This window comes from Python bivittatus, unplaced genomic scaffold, assembly GCF_059951505.1.
Source record: "Python bivittatus isolate LINGU-HERP-01145 unplaced genomic scaffold, Pbiv_v1 ctg000020_np1212, whole genome shotgun sequence".
Classification (NCBI taxonomy): Eukaryota; Metazoa; Chordata; class Lepidosauria; order Squamata; family Pythonidae; genus Python; species Python bivittatus.
The window spans coordinates 118757478-118779495 of NW_028277030.1; the positions used below are offsets into that span (position 1 = coordinate 118757478).

The following is a 22018-nucleotide window of genomic DNA, read 5'->3' on the forward strand; positions in this document are numbered from 1 at the left end:
ACACTAAGACTTCTTGCTAAGCATTGTCATCTGGGCGAAAACAATCTTTGATGAGAGTGGCCTCAAGATGATGATGGATGAGCAGCTCTGAATCTATGCTCTCTGTTTTATTCTATTTTATTTTATCTTTCTACCTGCTATTTTCATTTTGATATACTTTTAATTTACTGTTTATAAACTGTAACAACTGGGAGGTAATCAATCTGCTCCAGCTACAACTCAATAAAATCTAAAACAGGGCTCAAGAATGGAAAAAAGAAGAGACAGCGTGTACATTCCACAACAGAGATTCCACCCAAGCCTTTGAAGCAATAGAAAATGGATGAATATACAATAAACGAACAGACAATTTCAGTAAGTAACTCTGACCCTACTTACTCTCCAGATAGATGTAACACTTATAACTCTTATAACTCTTTGGAATGGGATCTACAGAGAGAAATTGAAAGGCAACAGCTTATAGAACTTTCTTCTTCCCTGGTAGAGGATACCCCCCTTCCGCAGACTGCTGATGTTTGTTCAACAGCTGCATTGCTTATGCAAGATGGGGATGATATGAACTTAAAAAGGAAGAATGTAACAGACTTCAGAACTAGGCAATGCCTGCTCACAGCACAAATAGTGATCTCAATCATGGAACTTTTGACTTTAGTCAAAAATAAGGTTGACCTATTAATGGAGTCCTTTATAAAGTATACTGAGAGTCACCCAAATAAAACAGCAGAAGCTGTAAAGACACCTGCTGCTCACACCACGAGAAATGAGCAGCTAACAAGGAGTTTAAAGCTGACCCCACTCCCAAATCTACTAGAACAGAAAGAAGTAACTGTGGAGTGTTTAACTCTCAAGCAGAAAAAGGGCAGAGATAAGTGCAATTATTACTTACAGACCAATCAGGTCACTCTGCAGATTTCCAACAACAGAGTGAACAGAGGGCAATGGGACTTCAAAAAGGCAGTTATTCTGTCCTTGAGCAAGCTCTGCAAAAGCTCTTCAACAGGTCTACTACATGTCAAATGGCTACCATCTAGAAAAGGCTGCGGGCCAATTCTGCTAACATTTAAGCAATCTATAGTCCCTAGCATGCTTTTCAAAATGAAGCCTTTCCTGAGCACCTTCTCAATATTCCCAGTACGTGTCTTCTGTTCAGTGAAAGCTAGCCCACTTTTGGATCAGTTTTTCCAAGAGGGCATTGCCACTTTAAAATCTAAGTGTAACAATTTGAATCCAGATAACTTCAGAGATGTTTCACCAGTAATGACCTTGAGCAGGAAGAGCTCTAATCAACAAGCTGCATTATCTACAGCTAGAGAGTCTCCCGAGGACTCACTGGAAGAAAAGTTGATTGACTCACTTGGTGCACTGCCAGATTCAGAGCAAGCAGACATCATACAGAGATTGGATGAATTAAGAGAAACATTGGTGACAATATGCTCCACAGTGAAACCATTAATTAATCTGGTCCTACCATGTACTCAGGACTGTAGTAATAAACTCATTCAGCAAATTGTTAATGCTGCCACAGCCACAAAAAGCCCAGGCACACAGACCACCAATGGAGAACCTCGAATGTCTAACCCAATCCCCAATTTTTTTTTTCCTGCACTCAATTGTTACCGATTCTGTGGTGACTACCTGGACGAGTCCCTGCAGTTTTCACGGCAAGGTGTTTTGGAAGTGGTTTGCCATTGCCTCCTTCCTAGAGCAGAGCCCAGCTGGTGAGCGCAGGAGGTGGGGTTTCCGTTGTTTCGCACCTTTTTCGGGCATGTGTGGCTTCCGCGTTACCGGCAACTTGGTCCCGTCTCCCATGCAAGCGCCGCCAGCATTTTTCCTCCCACTGGGGTGAGAGTACCCATTTATCTACTCATGTAAGTTTTCGAGCTGCTGGGTTGGCAGGAGCTGGGGAGGAAGCAGGAGCTCACTCTGCTGCACGGAGCTGGGCTCGAACTGCTGAAGTGTCAACCATTTCTGGCCGGCAACTTTCAGCGTCATTAAGCCACTGCGCCACCGCGTCCCCTAATCCCCAATAGTCTGCAGCTTAACAAAATGCTACATCAATTAGAGAATCTAAAGTATGCAGACCCTGAGGAAAAGGCTCATTTCTTGCCTTCGTTGGATCCAAGGATGTTTGTAACACCAATATCCTCCTATAGTGTAATTCCCCATTTGTATCCCCCCACCAAAATACTTACAAATCATTGTGGGGGCTAGATGGGAATGCTGAAGATCAACCTGACAAAGGAGAAGATTTCTTATCCCAGTGGTTAGCAACCATTCAGAGACAGAAGTCCGGCTTTCGGTCTCATGCCATCCCTGGAATTGCCTCTTCTGATATTGATATTGTTTTCTCTGACACCCAAAATATACTAATTTCTCCAATAGCTGATCTTAACACCAAACAGTATGAATCAATTTATGTTCCCACCTTCTTGAGGATCTGCTTCTAACAATGGCCAATACTGGGAACTCAGATTGACATTTGGATACCTCTAAAACCCTAACAATTCTTTCATGGAATATTGCAGGCTGGAATGCTAAATCCAAAGACTCTGCTTTCATGAGTTATGTTGCTGAATTTGACATACTCCTACTTCAAGAAACCTGGCTAGATAACAACTTGTTTATAAGTGAATATAAGTCTTTCTCACTTGGAGCAGTTCCTGGAGCAGGATGAGGCTTAAGTATACACATTTCAACTATGTTCAAACATTATGCAGTTAGATCCAATGAGCATTATGCAATGTCTGTGCTGCTAAAAATTAATAATGCTCTATTACTATTGATCAATCTCTATCTTCCCCTTCTCAAAATAGATCCCAGTTTAAGAGTTTATGGACCATATCTGAAGCATACACAAGTACCCTTATGTTTAATCACCTATCTGCTTATGTAATAGTTTCTGGTGACCTAAATGCAAGGGTAAGGCACTTTTTTCTCAGTTCCTCCAATACCCTCCAGAACTAGTTACAATCCCCCCTCTATCAACCTGGCAATCTAAACATTCAAAAGGGAATTACAAGGGGCTGTGTTTATTATAAACAATTAACAACAAAATTTATATTTATTGAATGGATCTATCAGTAGTGATTTCCCTAGTGAATTCTCCCACTGAGTTGGCTCAAGACTTCCATGACTGATTACATTTTAATCTCAGGGGAATGTAATTACTCTTGTACAAAAATTTTATCTAGGCAATCGACCAGATAGTGACCATCTTCCAGGTATCACAGTTATAAAAGCATTGAACAATTGCTTTCTGGAAACAGAACCTACTCCAGTTTTGGAAATGGACCTAGAGCCAGGGCTGGTCCATGTGAGAAGGACTCAGCAACTCAATGAGCAAACTTCTCAGCTGCTTCTGTCTGAAGTAGTATTGCAATTCCAATCTACTATAGTTAAAGAGAGGTCTGGGAATTCCCTTCTGCAGAGATTCACCCAACTGATTCAGTTACTCCAACCAGTGTGCTCTCAACCAGATATTGAGGAAGAGAGAAAAACATGGGGGCAAAGCTTATCCCTCTTAGCCCTGGTTTGACAGAATGTTTTGAGGCCAAGAGTAAACTGAACAGGAAATTCAAATTATATAAAGAGAAAACAGCTAAACGCTCTATCTAGCACTTTATGCTCCTGAAGAAACAATACAAACATTTATTACAAAATAAGAAAAGAGAACTCACTAGGGCTTCCTGGCAGCAATTGATAATAGCATCTCAAGCCAGAAACCCCATTTTATTCTGGTGCCTGATAGCTTCCCACCCAACTGACAGGCCCCTTTCCCCACCTCTTATCTGCATCTATGTGGGAAAACCACTTTAGAGCATTATATTCACAAGAGTCTCCTAAATGTGACTTAAATCTTAATGCTAACCTGCCCCCTAATTGGGCCCCAGTTTCAAGTGCTGAAATAACGATGCTTACAAATCAGCTAAAGCCTGGTAAAGCTCCAGGCAATGGACTTTATCACTCCCAAAGTATTATGCAATAATTTGGAATGATGGACCCTGATTCTTACTTCCCTGTTTACATATATTGACTGCACTGTGCAAATCCCAGAAAACTAGGGCCTAGCCATCATAGTGCCCATTTGTAAAAAGGGCACCCAAGACCTGCCTGCTAATTATAGGCTATTAGCCTTTTAAGTATAATAAGTAAGCTCTATGCCAGACACTTATACAACAAATTAGTTGACTGAATCAACCTAGAGGAAATATTGACAGACAGCAAGCAGGCTTCAGGACCGGACATTCTATCTATGGACATGCCCTTATACTTTATACACATTTAAAACAGGCTCAATATCATATACTGCATTTATTGATTTTAGGTCCGCATTCGATCTAGTTCCCAGAGCAAGGCTATAAACTAAGTTTATGAATACTACCATTGGTAGACGGTTACTGTTGCTTATGCATAATCTTTATAAGAATTCTAGAGTCAAAGTTCAATGCAGTACACAAGGCCATCACACTAATGAGATCCCAACTTACAGAGGAGTGAAACAGGGATGTATTTTATCTCCCCTGCTGTTTAATCTGTACCTATAGTAAAACTAAGATCCTGATATTTGCAAAGGGACCTAAACTGCACTCCTGGATAAAGGGCCAGAATACTGAACAAGTGAAATGTTTTAAATATTTGGGCATGGTTTTCCATAGCTCCATCAAATGCAGTGCACACCAATTTTATGTAATACAAAATGCTCAGAAAAGTGTCTGCAATTCAATTTTTTCACTTCACCAAAGGAGCACAGCATATCCCAGTAGCACTGAAACTATATTCAGCTAAGGCTCATGCATGACTACTTTTCGGTGCACAGCTAGGACCTTATACTTCCTTTACTCCTCTTGAAAGGGTCCAGTCTAATTTCCTAAGGGCTATATTCCAGGTAACCTCCTGCATTCCAGGGACGCAGTGCTGTCTAAAGTTGAAAAAAGTGCATGGACCTGTATCATAGCACATTAGTTGAAGTTACTGCTCTTTCCTTATTGAGGACAATTACAAATCAATATGGTCCAGGACAATGTCACAGAAACCTCAACATCTCGGCTTTCCTAATGATGGGTTATGAGTACGTATTCAGTTCATTTAAACAACGTATCAAAGACCTGGAAGCCCAACAAGACCAGTCTGTTCAACCTAAGAATGTTTTTTTGAACAATCTTTTTACAAACCAGTGAGATACTTACACCACATAACTGCAAAGAGCATTAACTTTAGCACACTTCAATGCTTTCCCAAAGCAGTTTTGGAGGCCAAAACAAAAAAGTTCCTTATGAGCTGAGACTGTGCTCCTGTGGACAAGGGGCTATTGAAACTACAGCTCATGTCCTGCTATACTGTACCCTCTATAAGGACTCAAGGACCCGCCTTATAACTCTTTACTTGGTAAAACACCTGGAAATTCTGATCTTTTTTTATGTATAGTTGTTATCAGATCAATATGATTCAGTCTCTTTGAACATAGGTAAATTTTGTTATATTGCCTGTAAAATTAGGCAGAGTTTAATTATCCACTGATGAACCCACCACCAATTGTAATATTTTATCTTGTTCTGTTTTTACTTTATTTTTAATTTTTAATGTATTTTTGTTTGCAATTCTGGTCAGTAATAAAAATATTCATTCAATCTTTGATGTGTATACACTGACTATGTAATTCCCTTCCTCTAAAGGATTACCACAGTCTTGACATTTCTGAAGAAGTGTGCAATGTCATATCCAAGAGCAAATTGATACAATGTTTAATAAGTCTGTTCTGTCAGCCTCACAGCTAAACTTAATATAATACTGAAAGAGCCACAGGCAACCAAGTTTTGTGTTTGTTTAAAAAAACTAATAGCAGGTGGGCAATAGGATCCATTTTGGGATGGGAGGAACAGTAGCACTCCTTCCATTTTGTAGTAGAGCTCTTCAAAGTTTGAAAAAGTGAATATTTTTCATTTTTAACCTGTATTAATTAATTATTTACTTGAAAGTAAAAGTGGCTCATTTTCAACTATTTTTCATCAAATATTTGCCCATATCATAGTGTGTGTATTTATGTTTGTGTGTGTGTGTGTGTGTGTCACACATCAGTGAATTCTAAGAATCTGTGCAGCAATAAATAAGAGAAAATTGCCTTAAAGTATGCTGCTTGGTAAGGTATACCAAGAGATTTGTATGGCCTCCACCTTGACAATGTTCAGGCAGTCTCTGTTCCCACACACCTTGGGTTAGAGTGGATGTTGAGCCCCTTATAGGATTTTGTATGTTTCAGAAATTGGCCTTTCAGGTTCATGGTTTTTTATTATCTTTTAATGTTATATGCTGCACAGAGTCTTATGGAGTTGGGCAGCCTTCTAAAATCTGCCTGCCTGCCTGCCTGCCTGCCTGCCTGCCTGCCTGCCTGCCTGCCTGCCTGCCTGCCTATCTATCTATCTATCTATCTATCTATCTATCTATCTATCTATCTATCTATCTATCTATCTATCTATCTATCTATCATCACTCTTCTTTACCCCTTGTCTTACCCAATGTTTCAGGATTCATGAATTCTTCGGAAAAAATGTGCAATTTTACTTTTTTTGAAAACATTTTTTTCACTTCAGCATTCTATCAACTACATTACATTTGCACATATACGGTGCATATAATTTTCAACACATCCAATTTCAAAAATATCTATCTATCTATCTATCTATCTATCTATCTATCTATCTATCTATCTATCTATCTATCCATCCATCCATCCATCCATCCATCCATCCATCATTTTAAAACTTTCCATTTCACATTTAATTAATGAGAAGTACATTGTGAATCTTACAGCATTTTCCAAAGAGACTTTAAAAAACTCAAAATGACAACTGCAGCTATGTAAAAGAGAGAAAGATTTGCAGATCAAGTTACAAGACTGATCTGATGTTTTTAGACAATAAATCTGGCTACAACTATTGCTAAGCCTTAGTCTTAATACTTAACCCCAGAAAAAATTTTTAAAAATACACAAGGATTTATAAATATTTATTACCATTTCACGAATCTTTTAAAACAGACATATAACTAGCTGACACTTAATTACCAAGCACTGTCTTAATACTGTTTCGTATCATGTTGGATTGGGCTTAGACTAAAATAATCTACATTGCCTTACCTGGTACATTCCAATTCCAATATGTTTGGGTTCAATTTTCACTAGCTCAGCTAATGGGTCTTGTACACGTCTTGCAATGGAAACTGGGGGGAAAAACAGAGCAAGAAATGGTATTCTGTGAAATGCAGGACTGATAAAGTGCTTTTAATTAGGTTTGCTTAGTGGAGTGAATTTTCATTCTGTTCTTTACTGTACAAAAAATAAAGCTGTAGTGGAAGTTAAAATAAAGTCTCAAATGAGAAAATGCATATTGTGGTGAGTACGAGCAGCATGTTTTCATCAATTTAACTTGAAAAAATCTTGCCAGCCATGTACAATGAAAAATAGAGTGATTACACTGTAACAATGCAAACAACACATTAAGAGGACCACATGCCGCAGTAATCAAGTACTAACATTAATTAGTTTAGGCAAATTATATAAGTAGTTGGAATTTTTGTGATTTCTCATTGTCTCTCTTTCAACATATATTCTCTCTCGCTCCCTGTCTCCTCAACTCAAACAGCTTACAATATACCAACATAAAATACCACAAAGGCAGAGGCCAGACATAAAAAATAATCTTTACATAAAAACAGCACTGAAAATCTGTGCTATATGGCTATGCAACATAACAATACCATTAGAAAATGTTTTTTAAAAAAACCCTGTTTTCATTGTACTGACTTAATTAAGGGTTAAAAAGGGTTGTTGGGAGTCAGGTGGCATACAAATTTGAATAAATAAATAAAATGAATGGATCTTAAGAAACTAACCTCTTTTAAATTGAATATTAATTACAAATTTGACTTTCAGGTTGGATTATGGAAATGTTACAAACTTGTCTGACTTCCTTAAAATTGGTGCATCAAATCTTTCCATACCAGATTGGGAAAGGATGGTCTAGTTACTCATTTTATGGAACACAACATGTACAAGAATTATGCTTTTGAAAAACTATTTTTCAGCATAAATTGTTTCATGTACTCTATGTTATCAGTTGCATTGTAGCTAAATATAACTTTGATTACCTACATTACACTGAAATAATAATTATGGATCATCCAGATAGTGCAAGTGGTCTCCCTTGGCATATGAATTGTATATATTGATAAATATGCCTGGGTGACAGGGTTGTTCTGAGTAGGGTTTTTTTGGGGGGGGGGGCATTCAGCACAAACACACTCTTCTGTAATTGACAACAACACTCGGGGCTACAGGAGGATATTGTGGGTTAGTTGTAGACAAGAGTTTTTAGATTAGATTAGTTAGGTGAGGGGGCTACAGTTTGCAGTTACAGCAATCCTCAGAGTTTGAAGAAGGTTGAAGAGCAAAAGGATGAACAGCATGAGGATGGAGATCAGAGAATGGAAGTGGCAAAGAGGAAGGAGTAGAAAGTTGGTGGACAAGAGAGACTTTGTCCTATACTGGTCACAAGGTTTGAATTTTGGATCTCCTCCTGCTGCCTTTTTGATTCTATAACAATGTGGCTACTTGTTTCCTGGTCTTGAAGGTTTCTCCCATCCATCCCTTGTTCATAAAATGTTTCAGACATTCCTGCCTTACTAGTTTCAATCCTTTCAATATGCAACCATAACCAAAGATTTCCAGTTCAACATCTAGCAATTCCTAGCCACCAAGAGAAAGAAGCAGGGTTTTGAAGAAAAAGGCATTCCAAGAATCTGATCTTTCAAGTTCCTAATTATGAGCTATGAAAGAGTAAAAAAAATGACAAGATTGCAGCACTAAGGAGTTTGGCCCTCATTCAAACCTAACTATCACGAACACACAAGTGATAGGAAGAAAGTGAGGGAGAGAAAAGAGAGGGACAGAAAATGAGCATACTAGTTGTCTCACATTCTTGTTCTCATTATCCAGCTATGCTCCGGGCTAACATATGTTGCATATGAAAAGGAACCTTTCCACGTGACATGTACCTTCACAAATATCCTCATTCTATGCCTCAGAAATCTACAGTTAACTGGGGTGGTGGGAGGGATGGTAATAGAAAATAAGGACCTAGGGGAAAGTTACATGCTCTCTTTCCATTATTATGTTGATAATATAGATTTAAAATAGCTAAAGAATACCTATTATTATTGACTGATTACTTAGAGAGGTTCACAGGTGTTTTATCAGATACAATACAGGACAAAAGAACCACAATACTTATTTATCTGAAGTATTTCTAATGGCATAACATAAAATACACATGTACATGTATATGACATACAACTAAATGTGCCATGACCTATTTCTTATTCCAAAGATCTGCATCTTCTCCTTCTGTGAAAGAAAAAGTTGTATACTAAAATTTAAAGTTCATGGCTCGGTCACACACAAGGTTTCACATCCTTTAATACAAGTTTTAACATACACGAACAATGGCAGCTTCCAGCCTGACTTAGAAGCAACTATGCCACTGACATCTGATCTGTTGGGTTCTATAACAGAGAACTTGTGAATTCAAAGACTCACATATGCCTTTCTTGTCAAAATCACAAAAGCTTAATCAGTGCAAGTACTACAGCCTACAAAAGAAATGCTTTCCTATAATAAACTCTCATATAATTACCAATTGGAGCTCTGATGGTATGGATCAAGGACAGCTTTTAAAAGACAGTATTATTTTACCAAGGAAGAATAAGAGGAAAAGAATGAGGGGTGGAGTTAACAATAAGACGAAGCGATGAATAACATACACAAAGTAAGGAAAAGCAGAATGGCAAAATGAATTTAGTTGAGCATACAAAATGAAGTATTTAATATTTAAAACAGTCTTCCCCAATGCAGTATCCCTCAGGTATATTAGATTTTAAGTCCCATGATAAATTGTGGGAGTTGAAGCTCAATACATCTGGAGAACACCAGGTTGGGAGGACTGATCTAAACGGTATTGCCATATTCCATGAGCATGCTCGGAGAAACGTGAAGAAAGAAACCAAAAAGAAATCAAATAGCACCTAGAATCAGAACACAAAACATAATTCTAACAGGCAAGATATATAAAAAATCTGAATTGTATATCAAGTAGGGCTGTGCAAGCCACAAACCTAATCTTCCGAGTGCTGAATTGGCCATGGTTTTTAAAGATATAACATGGCTATTATAAGGTGCTTTGCTGGTCTTCTGAGCACGCGCACATGCACGCTCAAACAACATAGGGAAGCCCTCAAAGAAGCCACATAAACTTTAAGATAATATGAATACCTTGATGTTTTGAGTGACGTGTTTGTAGTGGTGCTTTATTCACCACTACATAGTATTGTCTGAAATGTTTTGTACAACTCTCGTATAGAGTCATAACAGGCTGATGTAAACCTGATTATAATTTTTAACAACACTTCCTATTCCCTGAAATGAGCAATATAGAACACTGGGTTCTTTTGCAATAATAATATTCCTCATAACAATTCTGAAAGATGTGGTCGATATGGAGATATTCCTTAATCAAGTCATGTGTACATTATATATGTGAACAGAGGGGGAGAATGGGACTGTGTCATCAATATTGCATAATAAACTTGCTTCTCTCTAATGCTAGTCACACATATAAGTCTCTGTTTTCAAATTTTAGGCTCTACCTCAAAAATAAGAGGGATCCGTTCTACCCTTGTCCACCCCATGCAGTTCTATACACATGAAATATTGATGAGAGTCATCATATTTGGTTTCATGGCTAAATGTGATTGTCAGTCTGATTCCAAAGCACTAATTTAGAACAATCCATATAGCTGAGGGTCAAAGGCTCATCTGAAATTCTCAATCAAGTACAATCAAGTACACAAAATGGGTGCTGTATGGGTGTGGCAGGGGAGGGATAAGAGAAAAGGAAAAGTCCAGCAACAGATAGGGTGAGGAAAAGGGAAGAAAGAAAAAATGGTGAAAAGACAATTCTTGAGGTGTAAATATGTAAGTTAAAGAACAGCACAAAATAGCTTTATAGCATTATTCATGGAGATCCTACCTATGTTCTGCCCCAACTCTGCTATTGTCAGTTAAGTGCAGAGCTGACCAAACTGCATGATGAAAGAAAGACTAAATCATGATCTGTGAGAGTACCTGAATAACCTATCATATATGTATATATGCATGTTTGTATTTAATGCAGTTGCTAAGAGTCAGAAACAATATCTAAATATTTTAAAAACCAATATAATTATATCATATCAGTAGATATATAATTGCTCAAGGATTAAAATCCCTATGCTTCTGGAATTTACAACAGGGATCCTTACTCTTGGAAGGATTATTTGTCATTGTAAACATACAAAAATATTTATAAAAGGTATAATAAATATTAAAAGTGTCAAAATACACAAGTACACAAATAAAAGCTGAAATGAAACACACTCTACAGTAACTTTTGAAGTATAGTCACACACTATACTTCACACTATTTTTCATTTACTATAATACTCTGGATTTTATTTTCAGATACTTTATTTTTCTTGTTACAGGACACAATATAGGAATTAAAATAACTGTGAATGTATCAGGTTTCCTAATGTTCTTTTTAATCCAGGTCAAACATCCAGGATTATTCATAATTTTTAAAAAACCTGCTGCCCATATAAGATGTTTTAGACTAATGGGTTTAAAAAAAAAAAGAATAATGAGAACCCAAAGCAGATTTTATCCACTATTTTTAAATAACATAAAACAAGAGTGATACAGTCCCTTGACTTCTATGTAAGGTTAATTCAATTTATTTAGGAAACATCACCCGAAGACCTTTCCTATCAAATTGAGACAAAACCTTTTCATCAATTAGGAATAGTGCACAACTGCAACATTTGGTATGACAACAACATATTGTCCTGTCAGGCAGGAAGTCCACATGCACTTTCTTAGCTGGAGGAAAGGGAGGAATCAAATGGCAAAGCAAATTTCATACATACACTTTTCACCTTAGTGTCTCTGGCATATAATGCAGATCTTCAGCAAGTATCCTCTCTTATCACCTGGTATGCTTGGGGCACCTTTCAGAAGAAGCAATGCAATACCAGTATGGTGGTCTCAGCCCACTTCCTGCTGCAAATCTGATATGACAAAGCCACTATATAGCATAATATATTTGCCAACAAACAGTAAAGTGCAGTGACACTCCTGAAGGAGAGAGGAGGGGGCAGGCAGGAGGAGAAGCTGTGGGTGGCTGTTTTATGTAAAAAGTAAAAAACCAAAACCAAACTAAACAATATTGGCTGCTTATGTTTATGACAATTGCTAACAAATTAGGTTACGTTCTTCTTTTCCAAAGTACTGCTTAACCAGAATAATACAGTCTCTCTCAGGATTGACATTTTTAATTTATTTTTTACAATAATGATTGATCCTACAAAATAGCTTACAATCAAGAATATGAAAACAACTACCATAACAACAGCAAATGTTCCCATAGCTTTACGTGGCACAAATTAATAACCCTAAATACTTGACTACTAACTTCTAATTATTATTAGAGGAATTACTCTCACCGTCTTACTTTGTCAGCCTCCCCACTTCCTTCCTTTCCATTATACATTTGATCAGATGGTTAGCTGGAGGCAAGGTTTTGTCATTATTAACCTCATTATATAGCTTGCAGTATTTTTGTTTTCAGACAGTTAAGCTATGATGCTGCTGCTGGTAAAGAGAAAAAATAAATATCACCAATACTGCATATCTGTTGTACATGTGGTATGTACAAGGGTTCTCATTGCATTTTCAGACTTGGGCATATTCAACACTTTGGCATCCTGTTGTGAGACAAAGGGTCATTTATTTGAACTGTTCAATGGCAGCTGTTTGTAACAGCAGCAGCAATTCCTCTGTTCTACCATCTGAGATGCCTTGAAGCACCCGAAGCAGAAACTTTCATTATTCATTTGTGTTATACTAATGGCTGTTATTTTTAAATGGACTGCATTTCTCACATTTTGGGGAGGTGGGGAAAGCCATAATAATTCTGTTTTCTACTTCAAGACTTTTCTAGTAATTAGGAGACAATTGGGCAACTGGTATATCCAGTGTATTTTTGTTATGGAAGAATTTCAACTAGCACTTATCACCAATGTAGGTCCATAAGATATGCTGAGGATTTAAATTGGAGAAGACTGCTTGTTAAGATTCTTTCAATCATCATGGCCTAGAATTGTGGGAATTGAAACCCCACACATCTGCAGGGCACTTGGGAACGGGAAGGGGGTGCTGACCTAATGTAACCCATTTATTTATTTAGCCATGTGTACAAATTTCCATTTCAAAAGAGTTTACAATAAAATGATTTAAAATACAAAAATAAAAATAATAAATTAAAACAGTTTTAAAATACAGTCGTACCTCGGGTTACGAACTTAATCCGTTCCGTGACTCTGGTCGCAACTCGAGTTGGTCGCAACCCGAGGTAAATTTTTGCGGCCGGAGCTGGTCGTAACCCGAAAAGTTAGTTAACAGAGGCGTTCGTAACCTGAGGTTCCACTGTATATTCATTAAAATTGTTGGCAGAGACAATGACCAAAGGGAAACATTCATCCAATATTCAACAGATGTCTGACAGAGGCAATTGAAGGTGCCTCATTCATTTCAAGGAGGAACACATTCCGAAATATAGGTGCTACACAGAGAGGGCTCATCTACAAGTTACTGCAGTCCTCAGCACAAGTGGCAGGACTTCCTCTGATGTAACCAGGAATTCTATCAGATGCCCTGGTTCCAAATTGTTTAGAGCAGTGTTGTCCAAACTTGGCCACTTTAAGATGAGTGGACTTCAACTCCTAGAATTCCCCAGCCAGCATAGCTGAGTCCACTCATCTTAAAGTGGCCAAGTTTGGACAACACTGGTTTAGAGCATTGTATGTCAAAAGCAAAGTTGTCATTTCATTAAAATGCTCAAGGCAGCCAAGAAAATCAAATCAAAACAAATAGCACAAAATACAGAAAAGAACAAAACTGATTCTAATATACATGATACATAAAAATTAAATATATGTCACTTTAAGGGGCAGAAAAGAGATATATAAATCTCCCAAAAAACAATTTATAAAATACTGATGTAACCTTTAAGAGACTGCAAATATCTAGGTGGGGAAGAATGAAGAACATTTTTAAGGATCTGATTTGCCTTGAAATGCTAAGTAATAATACACATAAGTAAACATTAAAACTTATTTTCAAATCATATTAAACAGGTAATAAATTTATTTGATTTGGTTCACCTATCTCTTTTCCATAATACTATATTATTTGTAGAAGTGAGACCCTGGAAATCAAAGAATCAGGCAATGTGCACTGAATTAAAAAAAAAAGAATCAGGAAAGGTCACTCACAAATGAATCTAATTGGCAGGAGAATTAGAAAAAAAACCTATCCCTACAATAATAGGGATATTATTGTAGGGATAATATGTTGGGTCATATTTGTTATTATTTGTTATAATTAATTAATTAATTTGTTGGGTCATAAGATCTACATGTTTACTGATCACAGTGGAAGATGTTTTGCTGTAATAAGCATTAACCCTTTTTGAAAAATAAGCATTACCCCCTTTTTAAAAACCATTTTCTTAAATCATTTTAATCTGGGTTGTCTGTCTAATGTTTTTAGCCATTTTTTTTCTAGTTTTATATGCCACCCAGAGTCCACTGGAGCCAATAAATTTAAACAAACAAACAAACAATAGATTCTCTTTTTAATTCCTGGGATATTTAAGACAAACACAGCAAAGAGTTGCCACAGGGGAGAAACATTGCCAGTTTATGATTCTTCTCCCCTCCATTAATTCTTCAGCACAGTTTGCAATGTTTGCAATCAGATATGTGAGTATCTTCCCTGAATTCTGCTTTTTCAAAAACCAAACATTATGAACCTAATTATTCTATTTTCCAAGCAACATTGAAATGACTTCACCATTCTAAGCCAACAAGAACTATGTATTTTAAATATTACGAGCTTTCCAGATGCTAGCAGAATCGGCATAATTTTACAAACGACCATATAAACAAATATATGACAACCACAAGCTATTAGAACAGGATTAGTTCAACCTCAATCTTCCCCTAAGTAAGAACATTCTGTATTTTTTTTAAGTCTTGGATTTTTTATGCTGAAATGTGCAAGTACAGAATATATGTTCACTGCCTGTGGATTGTATTTCTTTAGCTTTAAAAATCCAGCTTGACATTTTAAAAAGGTGCCATTAAAAGAATTCTTAATTAAATCTATATACACACAGAAATGTACTTTGAGAGAAAAAGAATAGTTGGTATCCATCATGTAAGCTGCTCAAAGTCTTGGGAGCTGGGCACACAAGAACATTTCAAAAGAAGTAAATAAATTTTGCAGAATCTATTTTAATACAGTATTATTTTAGATACTATTTCTTGGGATTGAAATGAATATCCTGCCATAAGGATAGATATGAATCCAGTATTCCATTCTATTTTCTCATTATTTCATCCTTTTATTCTAGCAGGATACAGCAGGTTGGACTCCAAATGGTTCTCAACAGTTAAAACCCAAGCAATTCTTTTCATTTTCCTGAGCTTTAACAGAAGTCCCCTACAAAGACCAATGAAATCCTGCCTTTATCCATAAGCACACTAGAAGCAATGAAAAACAATGGACTCACCACCCTTTTGGTAACCGGTATGAAAATAAGAGTGGCTCTCACTGATAAACAATTTCTCTTAATGTTTATCTGAAATTTACCCTCCTATAAGGTAGATTTAGTCTTGCTATTTGTAGCAAGAGAAAATAAGTGTTTGCCTTCTTCCATGTAAAATGTCTCCATATCTTTTCAGACTGCTCCCCAGCCCTCCTGGGTAATCCTCTCTTCCATGTAATTCCTTAAACCTTTACTTATAGGACTTAAATGCTCTAATGTATTTATATCCATCTTAAGGGACAACACCCAAAACTGGACACAATGTAGAATGCCATACAGTCTGACTTCATCTCTTTTTTCTGGCATAAATGAATAGCTGCCATTCACTCCCATAGATAAAGTAAATATGTGTTTGGGAGAGAAAAGATATGCAAGGCCAGAGGAATTCTGTGGAAAGAAAGATAACCAGATACATAGTTTTACAAATGAGATCTGAAAGCTGATATGATATGGACCAGAATGAAGTGATATCCACCACAGCTTCTCCTCTCATTCGTCAGTTTTCAGGGAAACCTTTGCTAGCATACAATGATATTTACTCACTATTTATTGTTCAAACAACTTGTGAACCATGATGCTCAATTCCTGTTGACCTGAATTTCACCTTATTATTAAAGGATATAGTAGAATACTGTATAGTCATTTTCATATTATTTTTTTTTTCTCAGTAGGACAGGATTACAGACACAAATCTGAATTCTAATGTATCCAATAGACTTAATTTAAGAAACTGCCCTATAGCTTATCCAAAACTCTACAATAGTTGTCAAGTTTCAATTGTAGAAAGATTAAAAGTCTGGATTACTTCTGATATGATAAAATCAGTAACATATAATATGGCTATGTTTTAAACAAATACTCTTCTCTTGATATGAACTGGAGAAAAAAAATAACAGAATTAATAAAATGCAAAACAGCCTACAAATAAAAATAAAAAGCAGTACACAAAGTTATAGTGTAAACTTCAAAACTTTTTTTGTACAAATGCAAACCATATGGTTTAAAGCAAAACTCTCTCTCTAAAATCTGCATTTTTAAAATTTTGGTTTGAGATGTCAGGTTCGGTCAGCACGAGGCTTCAGGGAAGCACGGGGTTGCAGGGAAGCTCGCAACCAGACCACGCGGAATCCACCGGCGGTAGCTAGCGGGGAAAAGAGGAACCGAAAGCGCCGCTAATTAACGAGCCACCTGCGGCCAGCTAAACAGGAAAACCGCAGCGGAAGCTTTTAATTATGAACTGATAACGGCGCGAGCAAGCAAGGAACGGGGCCGCAGGGCAGCGAAACAAGATCGCAACGCAGCACAGAACCCGCGGGTCTGCACGTAGCAGGGAGGGGCCAACCCAGCCGGAGGGGGACTGGCAATCAAGGACAATGGACTCTGACCGACCCTGCCATCATGAACGATCAGGGGGGACATTGGGGGGCCTAATAGCCCACAGCCGCAACGCGATCACGAGGCGGGAAAAAGCGCGGGAAGGGGGGAATATAACAAGTGATGCAATTGTACCAAGCCAGTCCTGGCTTTGCTTGTGACTACTACGTTACGCATGAGTAAACCTTCTTTGTGAACCACACGTGTCACGAGAGTTTCTCTGTCAAACGGGGCAAATCTCACATAAAGCCAGGACTCACCGTCAGCGCTACCCGGTACCACCGAGGAGCGTTTTCTTTCTCAATACAGGCATGACCAGTGATGAGGAATCCGTGGGTCAGCTGGAGCGCGAGGGATCCAGGCTCGCGGAAGGGCGGTCGGAGCCGCCCGGGAGCGACGGGGCAGCGGCCAGGGCCGGGCGCACTCCATCCGAGCGGTGGTCGATGGGCGTGAACCAAGGACCAGACGATTCGGGCGTTACGATGACCCGGGGTTCGGGGTTCCGGAACCGTGAGTGGAGCGAGAAATTCGCCCGACTAGAGGAGAGAGTCGAGCGACGCCTAGACGCCGTGGAGGCGATGCTCCAGACCCTACTACAGAGAGTGGGGCCACCGGCGGTGAACGAGGAGGCGAGCGACAGGGGGGGCGGTCCGACACCCCCGCCGGCACCACCCACGGCGACCCGGTCGGAGGACCAACGGGCGGCAGACGCCCTGAGACTTCGAGGTATCACTGGGAAGTTCTCAGGGGACCCTGAACAGCTGCCGCACTTTCTGACGCACGTCAGGGGGTTCATGCAGAGGGGTGGTCACCTATTCGCTAGAGACGAGGACAGGGTATCCTACGTGGCCGAGCTGCTAGATGGCCAAGCCGCCAGCTGGGTGATCGGGCTGTACGATGCCAACGCGGCGGAACTACGGAGTTTCCCGGACTTCATGCAGGCGCTCCGGGACAGATTCGAGGACACATTGAGCGCCAAGCGGGCGGAGGACGACATCCTACAATTCAGGCAGCGGGGCAAATCGGTATCAGAATATGCCCTGGAGTTCCGGAGGTTGGCCGAGAAGCTCGCGGACTGGCCGGAGTCCCTGAAGGTGAAGTATTTTAAGAGGGGACTCAACCCAGAGATCCTGGAACGGGCACTGGGGCGGGACGACCCGGCCACAGTGAAGGATTGGATCTGGCTGGCCGGAACGGCGGAATCGGCGTGGCGGCAGATCCAACAGAGCACAAGACGACGGGACCAGACGAGGGACCGGCCGAGGGAGAGGACCCCGAGGAGAGACGGAGCGGTCGACGGCAGTCCACCGGGAGGCGAGAGGCGACCAGAGCCCCGAATCTGTGCTTCCGATGCGGAGGCAGAGGCCACCGAGCGGCGCAGTGCCCGACGGAGCGGGAAGGCGCCCCACCACGGCCCGAAGTCAAAACCCCGCGTGCGAACGGGAAAAGGACCGGTGACCGACCGCGGAAGGGGGCAGTGGCGGCGGTGACCGAGAAAGGACGCGGGGGTGGTCGACCCCGGAGACAGCATCCTCCGGAGAGGACTCGGAGCCGGCGGGAAACGAGGCGCGCTCGCACTGAACGGCGTCCCAGTGCGAGCAGGGGAGTCGAGGCGCGCGGACCCAATAGGAGACGAGGACTGCCCACCGTTCCGGGTGAGGATACACGTCCGGGGGCTGAGATCCGGAGGGGAGGCGCAGCTACGGGCGCTACTGGACTCGGGCTGCACCCACTGCTTGATGCACCCAGCGGTGGTCTCGGGGCTCGGGCTACAGCTGAGGCGCCTCCGGGAGCCCATTTCATTCAGCCAGTTAGATGGCACGCTGGCAGGGGGGGGGCCAGCTCAGTATTACACCGAGCCGGTCCAGATGACGATCGGGAGTCACCGGGAAGAACTGAGGTTCGTGGTGGTCCCGGTGGCCGACTACGCGGTGGTACTCGGCTTGGCGTGGCTGCGGCGGCGGAACCCACGAGTCGACTGGACGGTGGAGGCAGTGCGGTTCGGGGTCGACAGACCGGCGAGGGGCGAGAGCAGAGGGGACCGAGCCGTGGAGACGGAGGCAGCCGCAACCACCGGCGGACAAGCGGAGGGTCCGGGACACCGGGAGACGGGGCGAGAGCAGATGGGGCCCGAGACCCAGGCGGCAACAGCAACAGCAGCAGCAGCAGCGCCGGGACCCCGGAGACCCGCCACGATCCCGAGGCGAGGGGAGGCAGCGGCGACTGGCGAGGCGACCGCAAAGCGAGGGGCCGGACCCGGGGAACCCCCGACGGGCGGCGGAATCCCGAGGCAGTATCGAGACCTGGCGGCAGCGTTCGGGGAGAAGGAGTCTGACCAGCTCCCACCACACCGGCCCAGTGATTGCGCCATCGAGCTAGAGCCAGGAGCGACCCTGCCTAAGCCAAAAATGTACTCCCTGTCGAGGAGGGAGATGGGAGCCCTGCGCGAGTTCATAGACAAGAACCTAGCACGGGGATTCATCCAACCCGCGAAGTCACCATTAGCGGCCCCGGTGTTATTCCGGGAGAAGAAGGACGGCTCGCTCCGTATGTGCGTAGACTACCGGGGCTGAACGCAATCAGCACGGAGTACAAATACCCCCTCCCCCTGATGAAGGACTTGATGTCGCATCTGTCGAAGGGGAGGGTGTTCACAAAACTGGACTTGCGCGAAGCCTACTTCAGAGTTAGGATCCGCGCAAAAGATGAGTGGAAGACGGCGTTCAACACCCCGCTCGGAAGCTACCAGTTTTCCGTGATGCCGTTCGGATTAAAAGGGGCCCCGGGGGTATTTATGCAGCTAATTAATGAGGTGCTGCACGACCTACTCTACCGGGGCGTCCTGGTCTACCTGGACGACATCCTCATCTACACCGAGACCCTGGCGGAGCACGTGAGCCTGGTGCGCACGGTGCTCCAGAGACTGCTGAAGGCACAGCTGTACGCAAAGCTCTCGAAATGCGAGTTCCATCAAGAGCAACTAGACTACCTCGGCTACCGAATATCCAGCCGGGGAATTGAGATGGACCCGGCGAAAGTGAGGGATGTCCTGGGCTGGGAAGCGCCGCGAACCCGGAGGCAACTCCAAAGCTTCCTAGGGTTTGCGAACTTCTATCGTCAGTTCATCCCAAACTTCGCCCAAATCGCCCTTCCCCTAACCGACCTGCTAAAAACCAAGGGCACTGGGAAACCCCCCAAGCCCAGCATGGCACTCGCGTGGACTGCAGAATGCCAGGGGGCGTTTGAGGAACTAAAACAGCGGTTCACCGCGGAGCCGATCCTGCGCCATCCCGACCCAGACCGGCGGTTTATAATCCAAGTGGATGCATCAGACGTGGCAACGGGAGCAGTCCTGCTCCAACCCAGCCCGGAGGGGGCCATCCACCCGTGCGCCTACGCCTCCCGCAAATTCACCGAGACGGAGAGGAGGTGGATGGTGTGGGAGAAAGAGGCGTACGCGGTCAAGTGGGCGCTGGCCACGTGGAGGCATCTACTGGAGGGGGCAACTGAACCGTTCGAGGTGTGGACGGACCATAAGAACCTCGAGGCCCTGAAGACCCCGCGTAAGCTATCCCCCAAACAGGCACGGTGGTCCCAATACTTCGGGAGGTTCAGGTTCACACTGAAACACATCCCCGGGAAGCGCAACTTCTTAGCGGATGGACTGTCTCGCATGCCCCAACACGCCAGCCTACGGGAGGAGATCGTGGACTCCGTCATCCCCGCCAGCAGGCTGGCTGCAAAGGCGGTGACCCGAAGCCAGACCAAGGGGGAGCGACGGGACGCGGCGTCTGAAGTAAGGCAAGGGTTCGCGGAGGCAGCGGAGCGGGACGGTTGGCTCAAGCAGAACCGAGAGGCGCTAACCGGCCAAGAGGGGTTGTGGTGGCACGAAGGAAAGCTGTACGTGCCCGAGGGTTGCCGACGGGAGGTCATGGAGAGAGCCCACGACAGCCGGAGCGCGGGGCATTACGGCTTCGTAAAGACACTCCACTTAATCCGGCGGCAGTTTTGGTGGCCCACGCTCCGGAAGGACGTGGAGGCGTACTCGGGGGTTGCCCGGTGTGCGCAACAGCGAAAGGAGCCAAAGGCAAACCTAGAGGCCTACTCCAGCCGGTAGCGGAACCCGACGGGCCTTGGCAAGAGGTCGCCATGGACTTCATAGTGGAGCTCCCGGAGAGTAAGGGGAAGACCGCCATTTGGGTGGTCACGGACTTATTCTCCAAACAAGCGCACTTTGTAGCGTGCCGGCGAGTCCCCACGGCCGAGGGGCTGGCGAAACTGTTCGTGCAACATGTCTACCGACTCCACGGCGCACCTCGACGTATCGTCAGCGATCGGGGCGGCAACTTCATCGCGCGGTTCTGGCGGGAGTTCCTGAAGCGGGTGGGGACGAAACAAGCCCTATCCTCCGCGGCGCACCCGCAGACGGACGGAGCCACGGAACGCCTGAACGGGGGCTCGAACAGTACCTGCGCTGCTACGTGGGGCACCAACAGGACGATTGGGCGGAGCTACTACCATTCGCGGAGGTGGCATACAACAACGCCGTCCACAAGAGCACCGGGTTCTCTCCGTTCAAAGTAGCCACCGGGAGAGATTTTGTCCCCATGCCGGAGCTGCCTCAGCCGGAATCCCAGATCAACTCCCTGGACGCCTGGTTCGCCCAAATCGACGAGACCCGGCGAGCGGCGCACGCGGCATTGCAAAGAGCCAAAGCCGACTACAAGAAGCACGCGGACCGCAAGAGGCTCCCCGAGGAAAAGTGGAAAGTGGGGGACCAGGTGTATCTGTCAACCAAAAACCTAAAGACGCACCAGGCATCGAAAAAACTCAGCCCGAGGTTTGTGGGGCCGTTCCCCATTTCGGAGATCATCAATCCGGTGACCGTC

The 22018-nt window shown here is 42.9% G+C and overlaps 1 protein-coding gene across 2 annotated transcripts in view; it reads right to left on the reverse strand.

Moving 5' to 3' along the window:
• The window catches only part of SRBD1 (S1 RNA binding domain 1), a 206253-nt gene that overhangs the window by 87719 nt on the left and 96516 nt on the right, over positions 1–22018 (reverse strand). For both annotated transcript variants that reach the window (XM_088147762.1, XM_088147769.1), the window contains exon 16: positions 7133–7215. In XM_088147762.1, coding sequence (XP_088003888.1) covers positions 7133–7215 — 83 coding nt within the window. The remainder of the gene's footprint in view (positions 1–7132; positions 7216–22018) is intronic.